Source organism: Puma concolor, chromosome B1 (assembly GCF_028749965.1).
Source record: "Puma concolor isolate L17-30 chromosome B1, mPumCon1.1.hap2, whole genome shotgun sequence".
Taxonomy (NCBI): domain Eukaryota; kingdom Metazoa; phylum Chordata; class Mammalia; order Carnivora; family Felidae; genus Puma; species Puma concolor.
Window position 1 is genome coordinate 175,750,255 of NC_141670.1, and position 18,864 is coordinate 175,769,118.

The 18,864-nt window shown below is 46.2% G+C and overlaps 1 protein-coding gene across 7 annotated transcripts in view; it reads right to left on the reverse strand.

The window, feature by feature from the left end:
- Nucleotides 1–18,864, reverse strand: part of TBC1D1 (TBC1 domain family member 1) — a 225,072-nt gene that overhangs the window by 72,947 nt on the left and 133,261 nt on the right. For 3 of the 7 annotated variants that reach the window (XM_086705241.1, XM_086705247.1, XM_086705248.1), the window contains 4 exons: nt 15,569–15,849; nt 13,461–13,622; nt 12,524–12,643; nt 11,439–11,578 (listed from right to left, as the gene is read on the reverse strand). In XM_086705241.1, coding sequence (XP_086561367.1) covers nt 11,439–11,578; nt 12,524–12,643; nt 13,461–13,622; nt 15,569–15,849 — 703 coding nt within the window. The remainder of the gene's footprint in view (nt 1–11,438; nt 11,579–12,523; nt 12,644–13,460; nt 13,623–15,568; nt 15,850–18,864) is intronic. The other 4 variants (XM_086705242.1, XM_086705243.1, XM_086705246.1 and 1 more) reach the window with 4 other exon arrangements.

Sequence of the window (18,864 nt, forward strand, 5' to 3'; positions counted from 1 at the left end):
AAAACGCAACGGTTCATCACTGAGTTTAAGAGCCTGGATTTAGAACCGACACGGCTTGCTTCGTAGCTGTGTGAACCAAGTGCCGTGGGCGCTGTGGCCATATTGCCCAGCATTTCCAGCCTCACCTCCCAGGTAGCGGGCAGTGCCACCTACAGCACAGTCACTGTGAGAATTACCACCCAGCTGCGTAAGAACGCAAACACCACGTGTTTAATACACGATAAGGAGAATTATAATGGCTAGTATTAATATTTGATTACCTTTATAGCAAAAAAAAAAAAAAAAAGATCTGTTGGTTGTTTCATAATCTGCCATTGAACACATTTCTAATTCTCAATCTTCTCTTCATTTTACTAAGAACCACTGAGGGCTTTTTTGGTTGGAGTTTAAATCAGAATAGGATGAACCCTTGCCTATCAACCACTACACTGTGAGATTCGGAGGGCTTCAAAGTGTGGTCACTAAACCCACAGCATCGGCATCACCTGGGAACCCGTAAAAAACGCAAATTCTCAGGCTCCCCCAAGAACTACATCTCCGGAACCAGAAGCGTTAGACCTGAGCAACAGTAATGTGTGTTGAGTCCTCCAAGGGGGTCTTGAGCACGTTCATTTTGAGAACAGCTAAAGGAAATGTAGTCTTGGGTCAATACCACTAACCTGTGGCCCTCTGATGGCTCCTGGGAGGGGATGATAGAGGCTCCCCTGATCTCTCACCTTTCCAGGTGCTGCTGGGGGCAACACCAGAGTCCCCCGCACCCTCTCACTCAGGCTGAAGCAGAAGAAAGGTTAACAAGGCCAGCCAGGAGAGAAGCCTGCTCCTGGGGCATCAAATCCCACTGGCCCCCACTGGCCTAACAATCCTAATGGTCAGAATCACAGGTGATAACTCAAAGCCCCTCCCAGAGAAGGACGGGTTCACACCAGCTCATCCATAAAAACCCTTACCATGCATCCACACAAAAACACATCCCTGAATGTTCACAGCAGCACTGTTGCTAACAGCCAACAGGTGGGAAGAACCCAAACCCCCCCGCAGCTGGTAAGCAGACAAACAAAATGTGGCGCATCCATACAAGGGAATATTAACGGACCATGAAAAGGAACAAAGCACTAATATGTACTACAACACGATGAACCTTGAGAACACGCTAAATGAAGAAAGCCACAAAGGACCACGGAGCATGTGATTCCACATCTATGACACGTTCCCAACAGGCAGTCTAGAGACACAGAAAACAGATGAGCAGTTGTCTCAGGTTTGAAGGAGGCGTGGGACGCATGGAAGTGGCAGCCATGGGCTTCCTTCTGGGTGGACTAAAACGTTTTAAAATTAGATGGTGCTAATGGTTGTACAACTCCATGAGTATAGGGATAAAAACGATGAATTGTACACTTTAAATGGGTGAATTGTACAGCATATGAATTATAGTGCAATAAAGCTGTTTTTTAGACAAAGCAAACCCTTCCTGCCAAATGCGTCCTCAGGGCTAAGCTAACCTGCCTGGGAGAGCTGTCCAGGTCACACGAACAGGCCGTAGGGTAAACAGCATAACCGTGAGAAGGGCCAAGAGGATTATGAGGGAGGCAGGCACCTCAGGTGCAAGATTCAAGGAGATGCTCATTCTTAGGACTGTGTAGGTGCAGGGCCTGTACCTGCGGGACCGTGACAGTGAGTGCCTCCTTGAATTTTGCACGCAGCTCACCTGCTTGCCTCACCCTAGTCCTGCCCTGATTTCGAGGCTGTTTCATGTTCAGATAGGTCTACACATTTTACTCCCCTGGAAGTATTTTCAAACTTCTTACCATTCCCTTGCTCTATAAACTTCAATGGCTCCCTAACACCTACAGATGAAGACTGAAAGGTGACAAATCAAGATCTTCCACTTTGGACTTCAATCCTGCAGGCACACAGGCACAGGCTCTGGAGTAAGATTAGCCCTGAGGGGGAAATCTCTGCCAGCTAGGGTGCTGGAAGCAGGGACTCAGAGCCAGGCCTTCAGACCCCAGGGCCTCCAGTGCCCAGGCCCTTGGCCCTCTGCGTACCGCAGCCTTCCTACCAAGCAGCAGAGGCTGAGGCTGAGATGGTATGTTTGTGTCATCAACCTTAGCTCTAGGTTTTGCACCAAGTGTTAAGGACCGACTGTTTAAACACCAATGGTTAATTAGGAAAAGCTCTGTCAGAGCTAACTTGCAATTGTTATCATGCACAAAAACAGCAAACTAAGGCAAAATCTTGCCATTCACTATGGCTTCCCAACGTCAGTAATGACGTGCCAAGAAGCACAATAAAGGGGAAAAATTCTAGTAGCTTCAAACTACAGGAATCCATGAACAATCAGATTTCTGGCTTACAATATTTTATCTTGAACCTGGTCTTTATTCACTACAGAAAAGCCAAGTTATATGGAGAGTAAATTAGTAACTATTTTAAAGAACCATGGGACTCTGGAAATCAGATACTATTTTTTTTCTTTCTTATTTTACCCACGCCCTAAAACTCTGTAGAAAAAGAAAAACATCTCAATTTCAGAAGGTGGCTCTCCATTCAAATAAGCTGTAAATGAGCAAGGAAGATACGTACTGTAACAAAAACAAGACCAAAAACAAAATCACAGGGAAGAAAAGGGATTTTTGAGCTTGGAAAGAATGTAGGACCATAAAGACACAGGGAACAACACTGCCACCAAGTGGTGACAGCACCTCAAGTCACCCTCTGAAGTCTAGATCAGTAATAACTGGGACAGCAATCAAAATCCTTTGTGGGGAGTTTTGGGGTTTTTGTTTTGTTTTGTTTTGTTTGTTTTTAAGAATTCATGTCCAGGCTCCATACGCAACTGACTCGTGAGGTGAGGCAGAATGCAGAGGGGCAGGTGCAACCCATATTTTAAAATCTCCCCAAGTGACTTTGGTGCACACAGTGAAAGCTAAGAACCAGGGATCGTAACAAAAGGTCATACAGATGTCACTATGATGCTCATATCTTCAGTAAAGTTTTACCTGTAGTCGTTCCGCTTACACGATCCATTAAAATTTACTAATGGTATATAAATTCTTGAAAATTTGGCAATGTACAACACAAATAAATCATAGTTATACAATAGTTTCTATATTTTCATGACATAAAGTAATCATTATAAAGATTTAGATTATATTCCTTAGTCTTGCCATTACTGTTTACATCTAACCCAACAGACTTAAGCTTATCAACTAGACACAGCTACAGTCAAACACAAAACTCTTTGAACAGTAGTTTCACTGGACTGTTTATGGGTTTCCAATCAATAAATCTTATCTAGATTAGATGGGTTTTCCTATTTTCTCTTTTAAACAAGGCATGCAAAGCCTGATGGCTTCTACTGGTGGTCAAGTCTGTCAACACACAATGTAATCTGAAAAGCTTCAATGAAAGGTATCAGACTAACACCAAAATTGTTCTTTTGCACACAGAGGTAATTCAGACGATTTTTCCTCTTTCCAGAGTCGAGAGTTACCTAAAAAAATATTTAACATGAAAAAATTATCTCTTGTATGATACACAATGAGGCAAAACCACGCAGTGTTTCTACTACCAAGTACCTGGTCGGAAGTTGACTTTCTGTATTTTTTGCAGGCCTGACAATTAGGTCAGAGCCCACTGCTAAGAAAACACCTGCATGGTCTCTGTGCCCTGGGGGCCACCCAAGACACAAAGCATCCCTGGAAACTGAGGTGGCAGGAAAGAGGCAGAGAGCCATATGCTTGGTTTCATTTGGCACATATCAAATTTGTCTTACCCCTTTTAGCACATGTTTACCACTGCATTTTTCCCACACAAACTCGTTTCTTCTCCAGGCAACACAAACCTCCTCAAAAAATGTCACTGGTGACCCAGATTTCCTGGAGGTCTGAGACTCGTGGGTGACTCCTTAGGGCAGCTTCAGTGACACACAATAGCAGGAAGAGGCACGGGAGCCCCCATTCTAGGTCTAGAAGGTTTGGGCTGGATTTCCCGTGGTTGCTCGTTCTAAGCCCTTGCTACCCAGAGTGGACCAGCACCATCAGCATCACTGGGGAGCCTGTTAGGAAGGGAGACCCTCCGGATCCATATGGACCTCCAGGACCAGAACCTGTCTCTGTACAAACACCTCAGAGGATCCTAAGCACATGAACATTCGAGACCATGTCCAGAGGAAGCCATTCAATATATAGGTTCATTCATGACTTTGCGGGGATGAGAGCGGCTCCCGCGCTTTATCTTCAGTTCAGGCCTGTGGTGGGATCACCCGTGGGAAGGCTCTAAAAATAAGAAGGCTGCCATCCAGACCTCAGCACCACCACCCCCTCAGAACAATTATGTCTGCGCTCAGCCGTGCCCGACAAATTCAGCCCGAAACACTCGCAACCCTCAGCAGCTTTGCCCTGTGGCAGATTTGACAGCATCCCTGTGATACCATATCTGTGGACTTTATAGTCTACCAAGTGGGGACCTTTTATAAGCTCAGCATCTCACCAACTCCTCAACCAAAGAACTCAGAACATGGAGGAGAGAGCACGTGCTTTCCTGGGGTTTCTGGGACAGTAGCCATAAGTGGTCACCACAAACTTAAAGCATCACTGAAGAATTTTGCATTAAATTTAAGCAACCAGGCAGCTTTCTGTATTCTATTTTATGACGTACCTGTGTTTGTTTCATTACAAAAACATTTGCCTTGCCAAGTCTTCAAGTACGAATTGGTGGTTCCCCCACTTATGGTTTCCCTTCAATGCATTCATACACCTGACCTGCCTCTCTGAAGTTCAGAATGGAAACCATCCCTCCTAGACTTTGCTAAAGTCAGGCAGGGACTCCTACAAGAATTACAAAAATAAAAGTCTGGGATTTGGGAACATTTGTGCTGGGCCTCCTAGACATGGGTGGGTAAATTTCTAAATAGAAATTGCCTACCTACTCCAGATGGGTCTCCAAAACAAAATTCAGATTCTTGCAACCTAATTATTTCACAGATATTTTGTATATAGACAGTGAAACACCCTGAGTAAATGGCAGGCTGATATTGTTGGAGGCAGCATTTGTCCAGTTCTGTCTCCATCTCTGTCCACACTGCCTTTGTAGTTTCCTCTCTTTTAGCACTATAGTTAGTTAGAGCCACATTCCTCACTAACACCCATCTTCTCCAGGTTTTAGCCCATGTATTAAAAAATGAGAACCCCAAAGTTACAGGAAATTCTATTTCTCCTTCCCTTGTATCCTTAACACTATGCAAACGGTTTGTAAGTCACTGGTGCTTTATTAGTATTTTGTAAGTGGGATGAAATGGGCAGGACGGTACAAATATCTGCCTCACTTTTTCAGCTCGAAAAAAAGGCTAAAAAGGTTTCCTGTCCATTTAAGTTTGCACTGCCAGAATATAAACACAAAATAGTCACAGGCGGTCACTCTGAGCATCTGAAACATTTTAAAAGGCACCATTCAGGGCTCCCTGCAAACACATTTTTATGTTCGCCATGCCCAAGTCAGGGAATGAGCTCACAGTGGCCACCTGCTGCAGACAGCCGGGCTGCCCACGGGTCCAGCCCCCAGGGAAAGGCAGGAACAGAGGCCACAAGCCACCTCTAGCAACACACAGTCTGCAGGGACAGTCTATCCAAAGCAGCAACCTTGAGGCTGTAAGGTGTCTGAGGATCTGGAGGAGTCCCAGCTGCAAGGGAACACACAGAGAGCTACAAGGGGTCCAAGCAGAAAGTGGTGGCATTGCTGTACCCCAAAGATAGGGAGCAGACAGTGGCAGAGGATGAAGATGCCTTATCTGGGAGAAGAAAATTCACAGACATATACTGAGAAATCTCTCCCCGTCCCCTGTATACTCCAGACCCAATATGGACATGGAAGAAGAGACGGCTGACCAAAGGCGAGTCCATACATTAAAAGACTCAGAAACATGTGGGTGCCTCGTGGACAGACAGGGAGACCCGTGGAGAGACAGAATAGATGTCCAGGGCAGGTGCCTGCAGGGGAGCTCACTCCCGAAGAGGGGGCATACCCAGGAGTGATGCTGTGCATCCCCAACCGCAGCCAGGCTTGTGTGCAGTTCACAGCATGAGCTTTGGGGCATAGACCCACATGCTCTAGTCCTGCCTCTGTCTCCCACTAGCTCTGCGGTTTGGGGAAAGTGATTTAAGCCACTCCAAGCATCTGCTCCCTCATCTGTGAAACAGGTGTAATAAAAATGCCAACCTTCATAAGGTTGACTGGGAATGAAATAATTCATATAAAGCACTTGCCACTGATGACGGCATAAGTGATTATTATTATACCAATTCAGAGTCCTAAATGCTTTTATTCTCTCTCTCCTCTCTTCCTCTTTCATATAAAGTACCTACAATACAACCCAAAAATTCATACAGTATTTAATTCTAAAAAAAGAACATAAAGGACAAGTTCCTATAGAGGAGGAAGGGAGAGGCTGGTAAGAAATCACTAATGAACAAGTACTAAGTTTGTAAAAATCTGAGCAATTTACTTGCCTTCCTTTAAAAGTCATCAAACCCACAAGGGCTAGAGAAACCAATGATAGAAATCATGAATAAGTGACTGCCAAAGCACTCTACAAGGAGGTAAGTGCCCCGGGAAAGTCAGGATAAGGAGGTCAGGAATGTCTGGTGGTAGGAGGGGAAGGTGCAGTGTGAAACAGAGTGGCCAGGAGAGGTCTTGTTGAAAAGCTAATGTTAAGCAACGATCTGAAGCAGAGGAGGGAGCGAATCATGAGAATATCGGGGAAGAGCATTCCAGACCGAGGGAACAGCTATGCAAAGTCCTCAGGTGGGGCATGGGTGGCAAGAATGAGGGGCCCCCGCCAAAGCCTCCATCAGAGCAACCAGGTGGCCAATGTATCGTGGCGCTCACCTGGCATTGCATGGGGGCCTCTCAGGACCCTTCCTGCAGGAGAGGGCGGAAAATGGACAGTCGCTCCATAGCTGGGGAAGACTCAGTGATGAGTATGGACTGGGCAGGCAGGGCAGGAGCAGCGTGTATGCAGGGCTCTGCTGTGTTCAGTACTTAAAAGCCCAGAGGGCATGGCCCGCCAACTTCACATTGCTCTGGACAACGTACTCATCACGAGAATCAAGCTTCAGAACCATCCCAAAAGGAGGACCTGAGTGGCTCCATCGCCAGCCTAGCAGCACAGAGCCCGCTTAAGATCCTCTGTCCCTCCTCCACTTGAGCACACGCACTCTCTCTCTCTCTCAAAAAATAAATAAAACGTTAAAAAAAAAAAAAAAAGAATTAAAGAAAAAATTTCCAAAAGGACTGGCCAAAACCAGTGCTCTAGCACTTCACAGGTACAAGGTGCTTGCGAAACAGCTTTTTAAAAAAAACCTCTTTCGAGTGCACCGAGAGAAATCAGCCCAATTTTTAAATAACAGCTAATGCCCCAAAGGACAAGATCTAGTAAGAGCCAGGAATGTGAGTCAATTACTTAAAGCAGGAACAGATTCTGTAGGGGAGGCCACATTAAGAAAACACTGAATGGCCACTCAAAGGAAGGAGGAGGCGCAGGGGAGGGCCTGGCCGAGCCAGCAGGAGCCCCCAGGGGGTGCAGGGCCCCGCAGCAGGGGCAGTGTGTGCTCAGAGGACAGGACTTGGGCTGGACGGGACTCAGCAGTCACCCGTATGAGCACCAAGGAATGAGGGCAGTTAGGCTGGGGAAGAGCTGTAGAGGAAGCGGTGGTCTCCATGACCCCCCACCATCTGAAGAACAGGAAGTACAAGTATGTTCCGTGTGGCCGCAGCGACCAGGGATGGAAGGACAGGGAGCAGGATGTGGCTCAATCCAAGAAGTTCATCTGAAAATTCAGAACTGTTCTAAAACAGGGCAGGCTCCCATGGCCTTACTACGCTCCCAGCCACCCAGCACCAAGAGTTTTAAACCCATTACTGTTGCACATTTCAATACATTAAATACATCACCACAGGCCTGTCTCCACAATCCCCGTGAGGCACAGCCACTACGATACTGGGGCGCTATTTTGAAACCTCGAAATCCCACTGCTGGTGTTACTGCTGTTCTGTTGTTTCAGCCACAAATCACAGCTCAGCGCCCCCTCCTGGGTCTCCCTCCAGTCCCTGACCCCCCCAACCCCTCACAGGGCGCTGCGAGGACCTGAGGGGAAGAGAGCTCAGTGGTGGGTGGGCCTCTCCATTGAGGCAGGGGAAGAGTGAGGCAAGGCCATCCCGCTCACGCTGGCAGTTAAGAGAAATCCAAACCCCTGCCATTCGGCAAGGCAGCTCCCCCAGGGGCTCCACGCAGCAGGAAGGCCCCACGGCGCCCCCATGTGGAGGGGCTGAGGCAGGAGAAGCAGGGGGCCCAGAGTACCAGAGGGACCTTCCACACCACAGGAGGGAACTTTACACTGGAAACCTTCGTTTCACTGATTTTCTTTCTAATCTACGAATTTTGAAAGCACCTGGGTGGCTCAGTCAGTTAAGCATCCAACTCTTGATCTCAGCTCAGGTCATGATCTCACGGTTCGTGAGACTGAGCCCTGCGTAGGGCTCTGCGCTGACAGCATGAAGCCTGCTTGGGATTCTCTCTCTCCCTCTCTACCCCTCCCCTACTCATACTCATGCACTCTGGCTCTCTCTCAGAATAAACAAACATTTTAAAAAACTGTCAGTAGAAACATCATGCTCCCTCACATCAGTCAGTGTGGTAACAGGCATAATTAATCCTGTATCACAGGGGAGAAGTTTCAACAGCTTCCAGTTCACGGCTCTTAAGGGGAAAAGCTGGGATTTAAGTGAGGCCACTTTGCTCCAGCCCTCGGAAGACGTCCTTCAATGAGCTCTAAATTCCTTCCCTAAGTGCACCTTCACGGCCACCCCAGGCCCTCCCATGCTGACAGGGGAGGTCTCTGCTCTCCAGCAATTTGCGAGCAACCCTCAGCGGCCTGCCAGGTGGACTTTCAGGTACTCCTGAGCACTGTGTCCAGTGGGGGTGATGAAAAATACCATCTGAGAGCATCAGCCCTGTTCTCAGGTCCTGGAAGACCATGCTGCCCAGGCTTCGGGGTACTGGGGGGATCCACTCAGCACTCCAGCCTCTGGCGGAACAATCCATCGTCCCATCCATCACTACAAACTTTTGCCCAACAGTGTTGGCTAGTCCAGAATTCATCAAGGAACCCTGTCAACTGCAAATGCCACAAACAAGAATGCAGTTTGGGGTGAAACATCCGTTTTGTACAGTATCTCCAGGCTTAACCAATTAAAAACAACAGAAGCTTCCAAAAAGAGAAGCTGGACACCCACGGCGAGGCTGGTGCTTCTACCTGCTGGGCCACACAAGGCCCATGTTCTCCTGTGCTGCCCATGGCTCATTCCACTCTCCCATTTGACCTTGGGGTCCCCCCAGAGAAGCAAACATTTGCCAGCACTGACTAACCTTCTGACTCCAGTTCCTCAGACCCCGACTGGGAGACACCAGTGTCCATCTGGGAACTCGCCACACTTCCTCACACAGGCAGAGAGCAAGCAGTCCCGGGGCGGGGCCTGCAGAGCTCAGTGCATTTCCTCAGCGGCCAAAGCGCCCACGAGGAGTACAGCCCCCTAGGCTGCGCACTTTACAAGCCTGGTGTTTTCCACAGCTACCAGCCCAGCAGACCCCTTTGGCTCAGAAACGTATAGAGGGAACTAGGTCACACCATCTGGCTATTGGACTTTACCAGACAATCTACAAAAATGAAAATGAACCCTTTCAACCTTCTAAACCGATACACACTGAAATAACTCCATTTAATGACTTAAAAAAATCTCACTGCATTTACAAGGCCAGTCTTTCCAGCGTTCCTTTAATCTTGCTCCTGCTGGGAAACAATAGTATAGGAAGCTTAACACCAGTGCTCCAATCTCAATAACAGTTAACAAAAATAACTGTATCACTTCACATTTGTATGTCTTTAGGTTTCCAAAGTACTTTTGCACTTATAATTTATTGTCATCCCATGAGCCTGGAAAAGCCAACATTCACTCTAACCATTTTATGACTCAAGGTAAGTGAAGTTATAGGATTTATATCACAAAGCTGGCAGAGCCCAAACCAGGCTCTTGTTTAATTTGGCAAAGGAGGGGCGCCTAAGTGGCTCAGTTGGTTAAATGTCCGACTCTTGATTTCAGTTCAGGTCATTATCTCATGGTTCATGAGATCAAGCCCCGTGTCAGGCTCTGTGCTGAGAGTGTAGAGCTGGCCTAGGATTCTCTCTCCTTCTCTCTCTGCTCCTCCCTAACTTGCATGCGCACTCTTTCTCTCTCTCTCTCTCTCTCTCAAAATAAATAAACTTCAAAAAAAATTAGCAGAGAATGTGTTTTTTAAATTACATATTAAGGAGAGCTCTGAGGTGAGGGTAGGGGAAGGAGGAAGAGTGGGAAGCAGCAAGAAAGAGGGCAGAGGGCAAGGGGCATGAGGAGTGGGCAGGGGTCCTCCCCCAGGGCAGCAGTGTGGAAAGTACTCTGGAAACTCTCAGGGCAGCCTGTGCTGCTTCTTAACAGATGCACAGAAGTGCATCAAGGGACAAGAATGAATCTGTGCTACACGTGGTCTGAGAAACTCAAGTAATCTTTGAAAGTCTACTGTTTTGCTTTGCTTTTCTAAAGAAAACAAAAGCTTTCTGATTAAAGAACATTACAGAAAAGAAATACCTGCTGTTGAAAAATCTGGGTCGAGAAAAAGCTTTAAGTTTAGAACTGGATTTAAACTTGTTTTTTACATTGTAACTCAACATAGGAAGGCCCAGAGACAGTCCCAGCACACTCTGCCTGGGAGACACAGGCGGAATGGGAGGGCACAAGACGGTCTTCCCCCGACTCCAGACCGAGGGGCAGCAACGGAAGAGGCACGGAGGTTCCGAGGGGAACCAGAGCGCCGGATCGGGGAGCACCCCTGCAGCCAGGCTGTGCTAAACCGACACTCGGACTGCAGCCAGGGAACGCGGGGGCAAGGGAAGGAGGCAAGTGGGGCATCAGGGACTTCCACCTGCAGCTAAGCAGTCACCACAGCTCACAGATCAGACATCCTGACCCATCTGCCACAGCCATATGCTCACCATCCAGAAACACTGCTACCACTGAGAGAACCGGTTGAGACTTTCTTGAGTCTTCTGAAAACAGGGCCGAGACCCTCCACATCCCCACGTGCCCCGGGTGAGCGGTCGGCGCAGCTCAGCAGAGGCGCCCTTTTCCACACAAGGTGCCGCAAGCTGCCGGGGCCGCTCACAGACTTCCCTGGAACCTGAGGATCCCCTGCAAACAGCGGCAGGCCTTGTCATTTGAGCTTCTTAGCGAGGCAGCTTTAAACTCCGGAGAATTCTGACTTGAAATCTCACTTCAGCTCTCCTTTCACCGAATGCACTGCTGTGACGCACGCCAGCATCCACCCGGTTTGTTTCCAGGGTGTACGGTACCTTCGTATCTGCTGGGAGAATCACACGCTTTCTGTGGGGTCGCCACTCGGAGGAATATCTGCTGCCGCCAGGAGTGTCTCCGCGTCTTCACGGGGGTCCCGCGGACATCGCCTAGGTGGTTAGCTTCGGAGTCAAAGTCCCTGAAAGCACAAGATGATGGCTTTATGACTGACGGGGAGATATAATTGGGTATTTTAGCTTGACTTTTTGTTCTTAAACAAAACACTACATTATAAATTATCTTCGTATAAGAGGACATAATCAGATAATCACGGACGTTGAATCAAGCCCACAGGGGGTCAACGCTCCGAAGGCACTGCTTTCTCAGAGGATGCATTTCATGAAAAGAGCAAGATTACATGCCCTTAATTCATTTCCCCTGTAAAAGGCATTAAGAAATACGCTCCACAGATCATTAGCTTCCCATTTCCTTTCTTGGTGCCACTTGAGAAAAGAGAAAGTGCTGACAGGGGCACTGGCACCAGGACCACCTTCCCCCCTGGGCTGCGGATGGGAGTGTTTTCTCGGCACAGGTGTGTACCTCCACAGATGGCCACAAACATGAGTAAAGTTCAATTACACAAGCCAATCCAGGCAGCAATTACACGGTTACTTGACAATGACAACAATCTTAATGTTTATATTTTTAAAAGTACAAAAAAAGTATGTTTATCAACACAACACTTGTAGTCTAGTCAGTGATTTTCTTCCCCTTTGCAGGATACCGTGGGGAGCCTGGTGACTTCCACCTGCAGCTAAGCAGTCACCATAGCTCACCGATCAGACATCCTGACTCATCTGCCGCAGCCATATGCTCACCATCCAGAAACACTGCTACCACTGAGAGAACCGGTTGAGACTTTCTTGAGCCTTCCGAAAACAATGCATTAATAAACTAGTCCTAGTCAAAACTGGAGAACAAGGTGACTTTTTTTCAAGTGACATTTGGTAAGAAAGCATAAGAAAGAAGATAACAATCCTTTAGCTAAAATGATTTAAGTGTCAAAAAAAACAGCTGAAAAATCCCTGTATATCAATAGTTCAACACTTGTACCCAGGCTTGATATATCTAAATTAAACCCTACCTTTTTGTGCTCATAAAATCAGAGGTGTTATTTTCATCTACAGGAGCCAGAAATTTTAGAAAGTTTGGCACAGAGGAAGAAGAACGAAGTTTTTTCCGCAGGGCATTACGGTAGGAGATGCTGAGAGTTTGGTTGCGAAGAGAGTTTAGGATAAAGAGATACAAACACAAAAAGTATAAAATATAAGCTTCAAAATAAACAGTTCTCACGCTAAGAAAATTAAATCAGGTAAGAAATTTAAGTTTACAAATGAGATTTAACTTTTGTATTCAGTCAATAAAATTCTATTTAAATGAGTGGAATCTACGAGCGCCTTTGAGAACATCAGTCCATTCAGCCATGCGCGTGGATAAGCTCTAGAGACCTGCTGTACGACACAGTGCCTGTGGTTAGCAATGCTGGGCTGTGCACTCTAAAAATGCACTAAGAGCATCTCATGTTAAGCATTCTTACCAGAATACAATAAAACGTAAAAAATCAGTCCATCTCCCAAAATGACTTTTCCTTTCAACTGGAAAAAAATAACTTTCCTAAATTAATGATGAAGTTTCTGATTTGGCACAAACCCCAGTACATACAATCAAATGCAGTTGCTGATTGTGTGTGTCTATGTGTGTACAGCAGGGCAGGGGTAGGTGAAAATAAGTATATAAGAAATGGCTTGACATCAAGACCTGGCAATAGTAACTAATCCATGGTAAATTAAGTAATCCATGGTAAATTAAGTCAGTTCGGATGACAGACTGAAAATAAAATCAAAAACAGACCAGCATGCGTGCGCGCGCGCACACACACACACACACACACACACACACACACGCACGCACGCAGATGCAGTGGCCCCGGGTTCTCTCCCGCATGCCATGCAGCTCATCCTCTCTGTGTGAACCTCCCGGGAAGACAAACCACACTGAACTTGCCGTGTGAGTGTGCTCACCTCTTTGGCACAGCATTCCCACTTTGTTCTCCGCTCGAGCTATGCTTTAGGTACTTAAAAAAATTTGGCGAGGAGGCAGAGGGGTTAAGACGAGGTGGAGGAGCAGGAGCTGAAGACTGACCTGAGCAACTTTTAGACTCGCCAACGGGTGGATGATTCACACTAAATAGCAATTAGAGAGAAAGCAGGGCGATTAGCGGGAAGAGGAGGGGACACCAGTGGGGCGGGGGGGGGGGGGGGGCAGACAGGCAGACACAGAGGGATCAGGCAAGAACGGGCTAGGCTGCCGGTGTCCCCATATGTAAACACCAGCTGTCACGGAGCCAGAGGGCTGCTCTTCACTTCTCTTCTGAGTCCACTGTCTCGTTGGCAAAGGTAGTTCTCAGTTTAAAAAAAAAAAAAAAAAAAAAAAAGGAGCATTCTTGACCATTCCTCACAAATGTGCGCAGCCAACAGTACTTTTTCCTCTGTTCCCTTTTGAGGAACTGACAGCAATTTTTTTTGTTTGTTTTTTATTTAAACCAAAAGCAAAGGAAAGCAAAACAAACTCCAGAGTTTTTAAAATACATTTCTCTTTAAAATGAACAATAACTGGCCTTGAGTTCAGTGTCTCATTTCTCGTGTGTAAATGAGGGAAGAGTTCACAAGGGAGCAGAAAGCAAAACGGGTCTGCTGTGGGGGGGCGGGGGGAGGCGGGCACTTCTCCATCGTCTCCTCACCTCTGGCCAGCAAGACGCATCAGGAAGCTGCATTCTTGGGGGAGCAGGGAAATGTACTGTCAGGGACACACATTTCCTACCACCTCGGCTCGTGTGAAAACTGCAGACTTAGCAAGAGAACTAGGAATCTCTGGACAAGGATGTTTCCATGATCGCTGAAAATGCCAGAAAGAGGGCTGGGAAGGCAGCAGGGGGCAGAAGTAATGGGTATACAGGGTTTTAAGAAGATGACAAGAACCCCATACACCCTCCAACTATGCTTGTCTCTAAAATGTCCTATGTTAAATACTACCTTCTGCTGTGCCTCCTGCTTTGGGGTCATATATGCAGCCAAGTTCTCAAAAACCATCATAACTATTCTCAATGGCCGACTGGAAAAAAGCCGAGACTCTGCTACGTCCTTCAAATACTGTTTCATTTCTGTACTCATAACATTTCAAACACCTCTGTACAGACTCTGACTCTGCATTACCCGTGCATGACCCCCACGGACACACATCAGTCCAGGGAGGGCAGCAACTACATGTAGGTGTGGCCCTTACATATATTATGAAGTGAAGGATTTTAAACGATTTTTAGTTTTTTAAAGACTTTTAAACTCTATGACCGTCTATGGTCTCTGACAGTTACAGGGCCAAATTAATTGCCAAGGGACCCCAGAAGGAACCAGGAGACTTTCTACTACCACATTGCTTACCCATCTCTATCACCAGGAAATCGAAACACTCATGACAGCCAAATTACTGAAATTAGTAAATCTGGTTAGCAAAACCTAGAACTCTCCCACGGAAGATTTCAGAAAGCCTCTGTTCCAATTGTGTCGCCCACAGAAGCTAAGCGAATTTGCCCAGGTCACAAGGCCGGCCCGGTCGGGACAGAGCGACACCCAGAACCCAACACCATGCGTCTGCAGAGGCATCCACACCGCCTCTCGCGCTCTGCTGGGAACTGAACGCTGCCTCTCCCTCCCACCACAGAAATGTTCCAGGTTTACAAATGAGTGGACTCACCTGCTCGCCCCTTGGCCGTTTTCCGTCACAGCCAGCAGCTAAGCTCCAGTACTCCTGCCTCTCACGGTGCTGGGGCCGTGATTACTATGCGCTTAGAGGGCCATTTCTGCTCCGTTTTCACCTGCTTCCTCCTGACCCCTGTACTTGCTACTTGAACAAGTAATAAGGGTCTCTTAACGTCTACATGTTTCCCATGGGAGGAAGGTGGGGGAGGAACAGAACACGCCTTCAGGCTTTGGCTTTTTAAGCCAAGAGCAGAACCTGACTCAAGTCTCTCTCTCACCCAATAAACATACCTGGGCTGCACATACCTGGTTAATAACAGATATGCCCCAGCTATTTTTGTAAAAACAGATTTACATTTTTAAACAAATCTTACTTTCGTTCATGAGGCGTCTCTGTGCTCACTGAGTGATACCTCATAAGTTTCCTCTGGGCGACCCCTGGAGACCCCTGTGCCGGTTCTGGAGGCTCCTCGCATTGCACAGGGAAGTGACTCAGGGTGTTCGCCCGCCTTCTGAAGCCCTGCTGGGGTGTCAGTGGGGCAGGCTCTTCAGCGGGCCGGCTCTCCGAGTCACTGGACAGGTCATCCGAGGAGCCGAGGAGCCTGAAGGAGCTGTCAGAGGCGGGCACGGCCTCTCTGTCACACCCAGATGGCTCCTGGTGGTGGGGGGACAGCAGGTCAGACACATCACAGGGAATCTGTGAGACTTACAAACCTCTCATCCCAGTGGCAGGAAAACATTTTGATACATAAGCACATCTGACTATAATGCCACCTAGAGGCCACCAAAAATAGAAGGAAATGAAGGCTCATTAAGTGGCAGCTCATCAGAGACAAAATGTTATTAGGCTGCTGGACCACTAGGGAGACTGCCCCAATGCAAACTGACGGAGGGACTGTTGTGAGCAAAGCTGTAAATAATCCCGTCTCCCTGTAAAAGACTCTACTGTGCTTTCAAGAAGCATGTGGAGTCTTGTAGAACTTGTCTGCCCAGTTTAAACAAATCAAGAAGTTCTTTATCTCTGCCGAGTATGTGTATTTTATACCTGCATTTTAAGGCTCTCTGATTTTGGTCTAATGTTGACATTCAACTTGGTAATCCTGAGGTTAAAAACTATATCCTATATTATTCTCACAATATGAAAAATCTCTCCTTAGGCACTTCTTGCCACGATTCAGGGCAAATCATTTAACCTCTTTCTGTACCTAAATTTTTCTCATCTATAAAAGGGTAGAAAACGAAGATTTATCTCACTGGGTTTCAAGAGGTAAGCAAGATAATATAAGTGAGAGTTTGCTGTAAAATGTTATACAAATATAAGTTACTGTACCAGGAATTCAGTGGATCTACTGAGTGGGTAACTCACACATCTATTGGGAATCATGACAATATTTTAATACCATTGTCTTTCAAGATTCATACTTTTTCAAAGAGATGAACTACTACTCAGGCAATCCTACACTTAGTGCGGCACCCAAGACATGGTTGGTGGCCAATATATTCTTTTCCAGTCAAAAAATGTAAAATAAGGGGAGGTATGCCAGTTTGCCCCTGAGGAAATTGCTAGAAGAGATAAATAAATCAACATGAAAAAAGTAAAATGAAATGAATGCATGTCATGATGGACTGGAGAATCTAAATTCTATGTGTTCGCTTGATATACAGTGGCGTACCTTTCAAACGGTAGGCACTAAAGATTTTCATTTTTAGAAATATATGTTTATTGAGGGGAGAGATTATATACATTTAATTCTCAAGGAAATAGATAGGAAAAACTTAATTCCCAACATACTATGAAATATTAATTACCTTTAAACATGGCAGAAATTTTCCATTCTTTAAGACCCTGTAGTTCCAAAGATCCTTTTAAGGATTTAAAATTTTGTCTAAGGGGCACCTGGGTGGCTCAGTCGGTTAGAGGCCGACTTCGGCTCAGGTCATGATCTCGCGGTCCGTGAGTTCGAGCCCCACATCGGGCTCTGTGCTGACAGCTCAGAGCCTGGAGCCTGTTTCGGATTCTGTGTCTCCCTCTCTCTGACCCTCCCCCGTTCATGCTCTGTCTCTCTCTGTCTCAAAAATAAATAAACATTAAAAAAAATTAAAAAAAATAATAAAATTTTGTCTAAGACAATACATCATAGCAAACAATCTCCATTATGCAAGGCTGTTCATCTCAACTTTTATTAATATCCCTCCAAATTACAGGAAAGAGCTAATCCTCAGCTTAATCTTACACCTAAAAGGGCTACTCGGATGTTTCTCAACTCTTAGATGATCAATTTCTGGGTTAAGATCCAATTACATAAAAAAAGTATCTTTACAAGAGTTTCTCAATCTCAGGATAAAAAAAGATGTAAAGAAGTACACATAAAGATCCTCCCACACACAACTCAAACAGGCGGCTTCTGAAAGTTGTGTTTCTCTTAAGATTACCTAGAAATTCAAGTTATATGTGTGTTCCTAGATCTGGGCTTTGGAGAAGAATACAAAACAAACAATAAGACTTCCCGGAAAAGTCACTGGAGTGACATGAACGTCACGGTTATCTTTACTTGCACTGCTCTGGAATGCTTCTCCCTGTCCACTGCCACAGGTAGAATGCCTATACTTGAAAATGAAATTCAAAAGCACCACTGCTCCTGCTCCCGTGCTTTCTATGCTTCCGTTGATCAAAATAACTTCCCTTCCACTTGTTCCCGGGACTGCTAAGTAACCACCCTGTCCTATTCGAAACTCTCAGGGCTCCTACTATATTCTGCTTGATGCTGGTGTTGAGTATCTGTCATCTCCCAGATAAGTTCCTCAGGGCAGGGGCTTTGTCCCACTCATCTGTATACAGCAGATAAACCATACCATTTCCAAACTTGAAATAAACTGTGGGGTAGAACCAGTATGTGGTGGATGGAGGTCAGATGATGCTCTGTCCCACTAGATTTTAACTCAGAAAATCATATTCAGAAGACTGGTGTCCAGGGCCTCGCTCCCCATGGGGGAGAGCGGTGCACAGACCTCGGAGCTTGTCAGAAATGCAGCATCTCAGGCCCCACACAGGTCTACTGAATCAGAATCTGCATTTTCACCAGAACCCCATTAAAGGTGCACCTGAGAATCTGAGAAGCACCCTTTCAAGGCAGTGTTTCTCAAGTAATAGACTTTTTGTCCCAAGCAATAGACATTTTTAAAGTAAAAAAACAACTGAAAATAACATTATGTATCAGGTTGTCTACAGCAAATATTGTTTTGTGAAATTTTAATTTTGGGTATAAGTGTGTATGTATATTTGTGAATCATTTTGCTACATTAAATGAGTTTCTTGCTGTTGGCTATGGTCTAAAAACTTTGAAAGCCACATGCCCAGGAGGAAACTCAGAAGAACTTAAGAGTTCCTGTGGTCAGGAGCTGGCCTCCACAAAACTTCCCTCTCATTTGCATCTGTCAGAGCTCTGGTAGCAGAAGGAAAGCTGGCCTCCCTAGCACAAACCCCAAGTTCACTTTCTGGTGGTTAAAAAAGCTGAAAATGCTTAAATGTCTAGAAAGTAAGAAATTAACACAAGGACAGAGACACAGGTTTGTTGCTGAACAGAACCACAGGCTTGCTCACTATCACAAAGCCGTGCTTGGTGACAGACGCGAGGGGTGGAGCTCAGCTATTTATGAAAACAGTAGTATT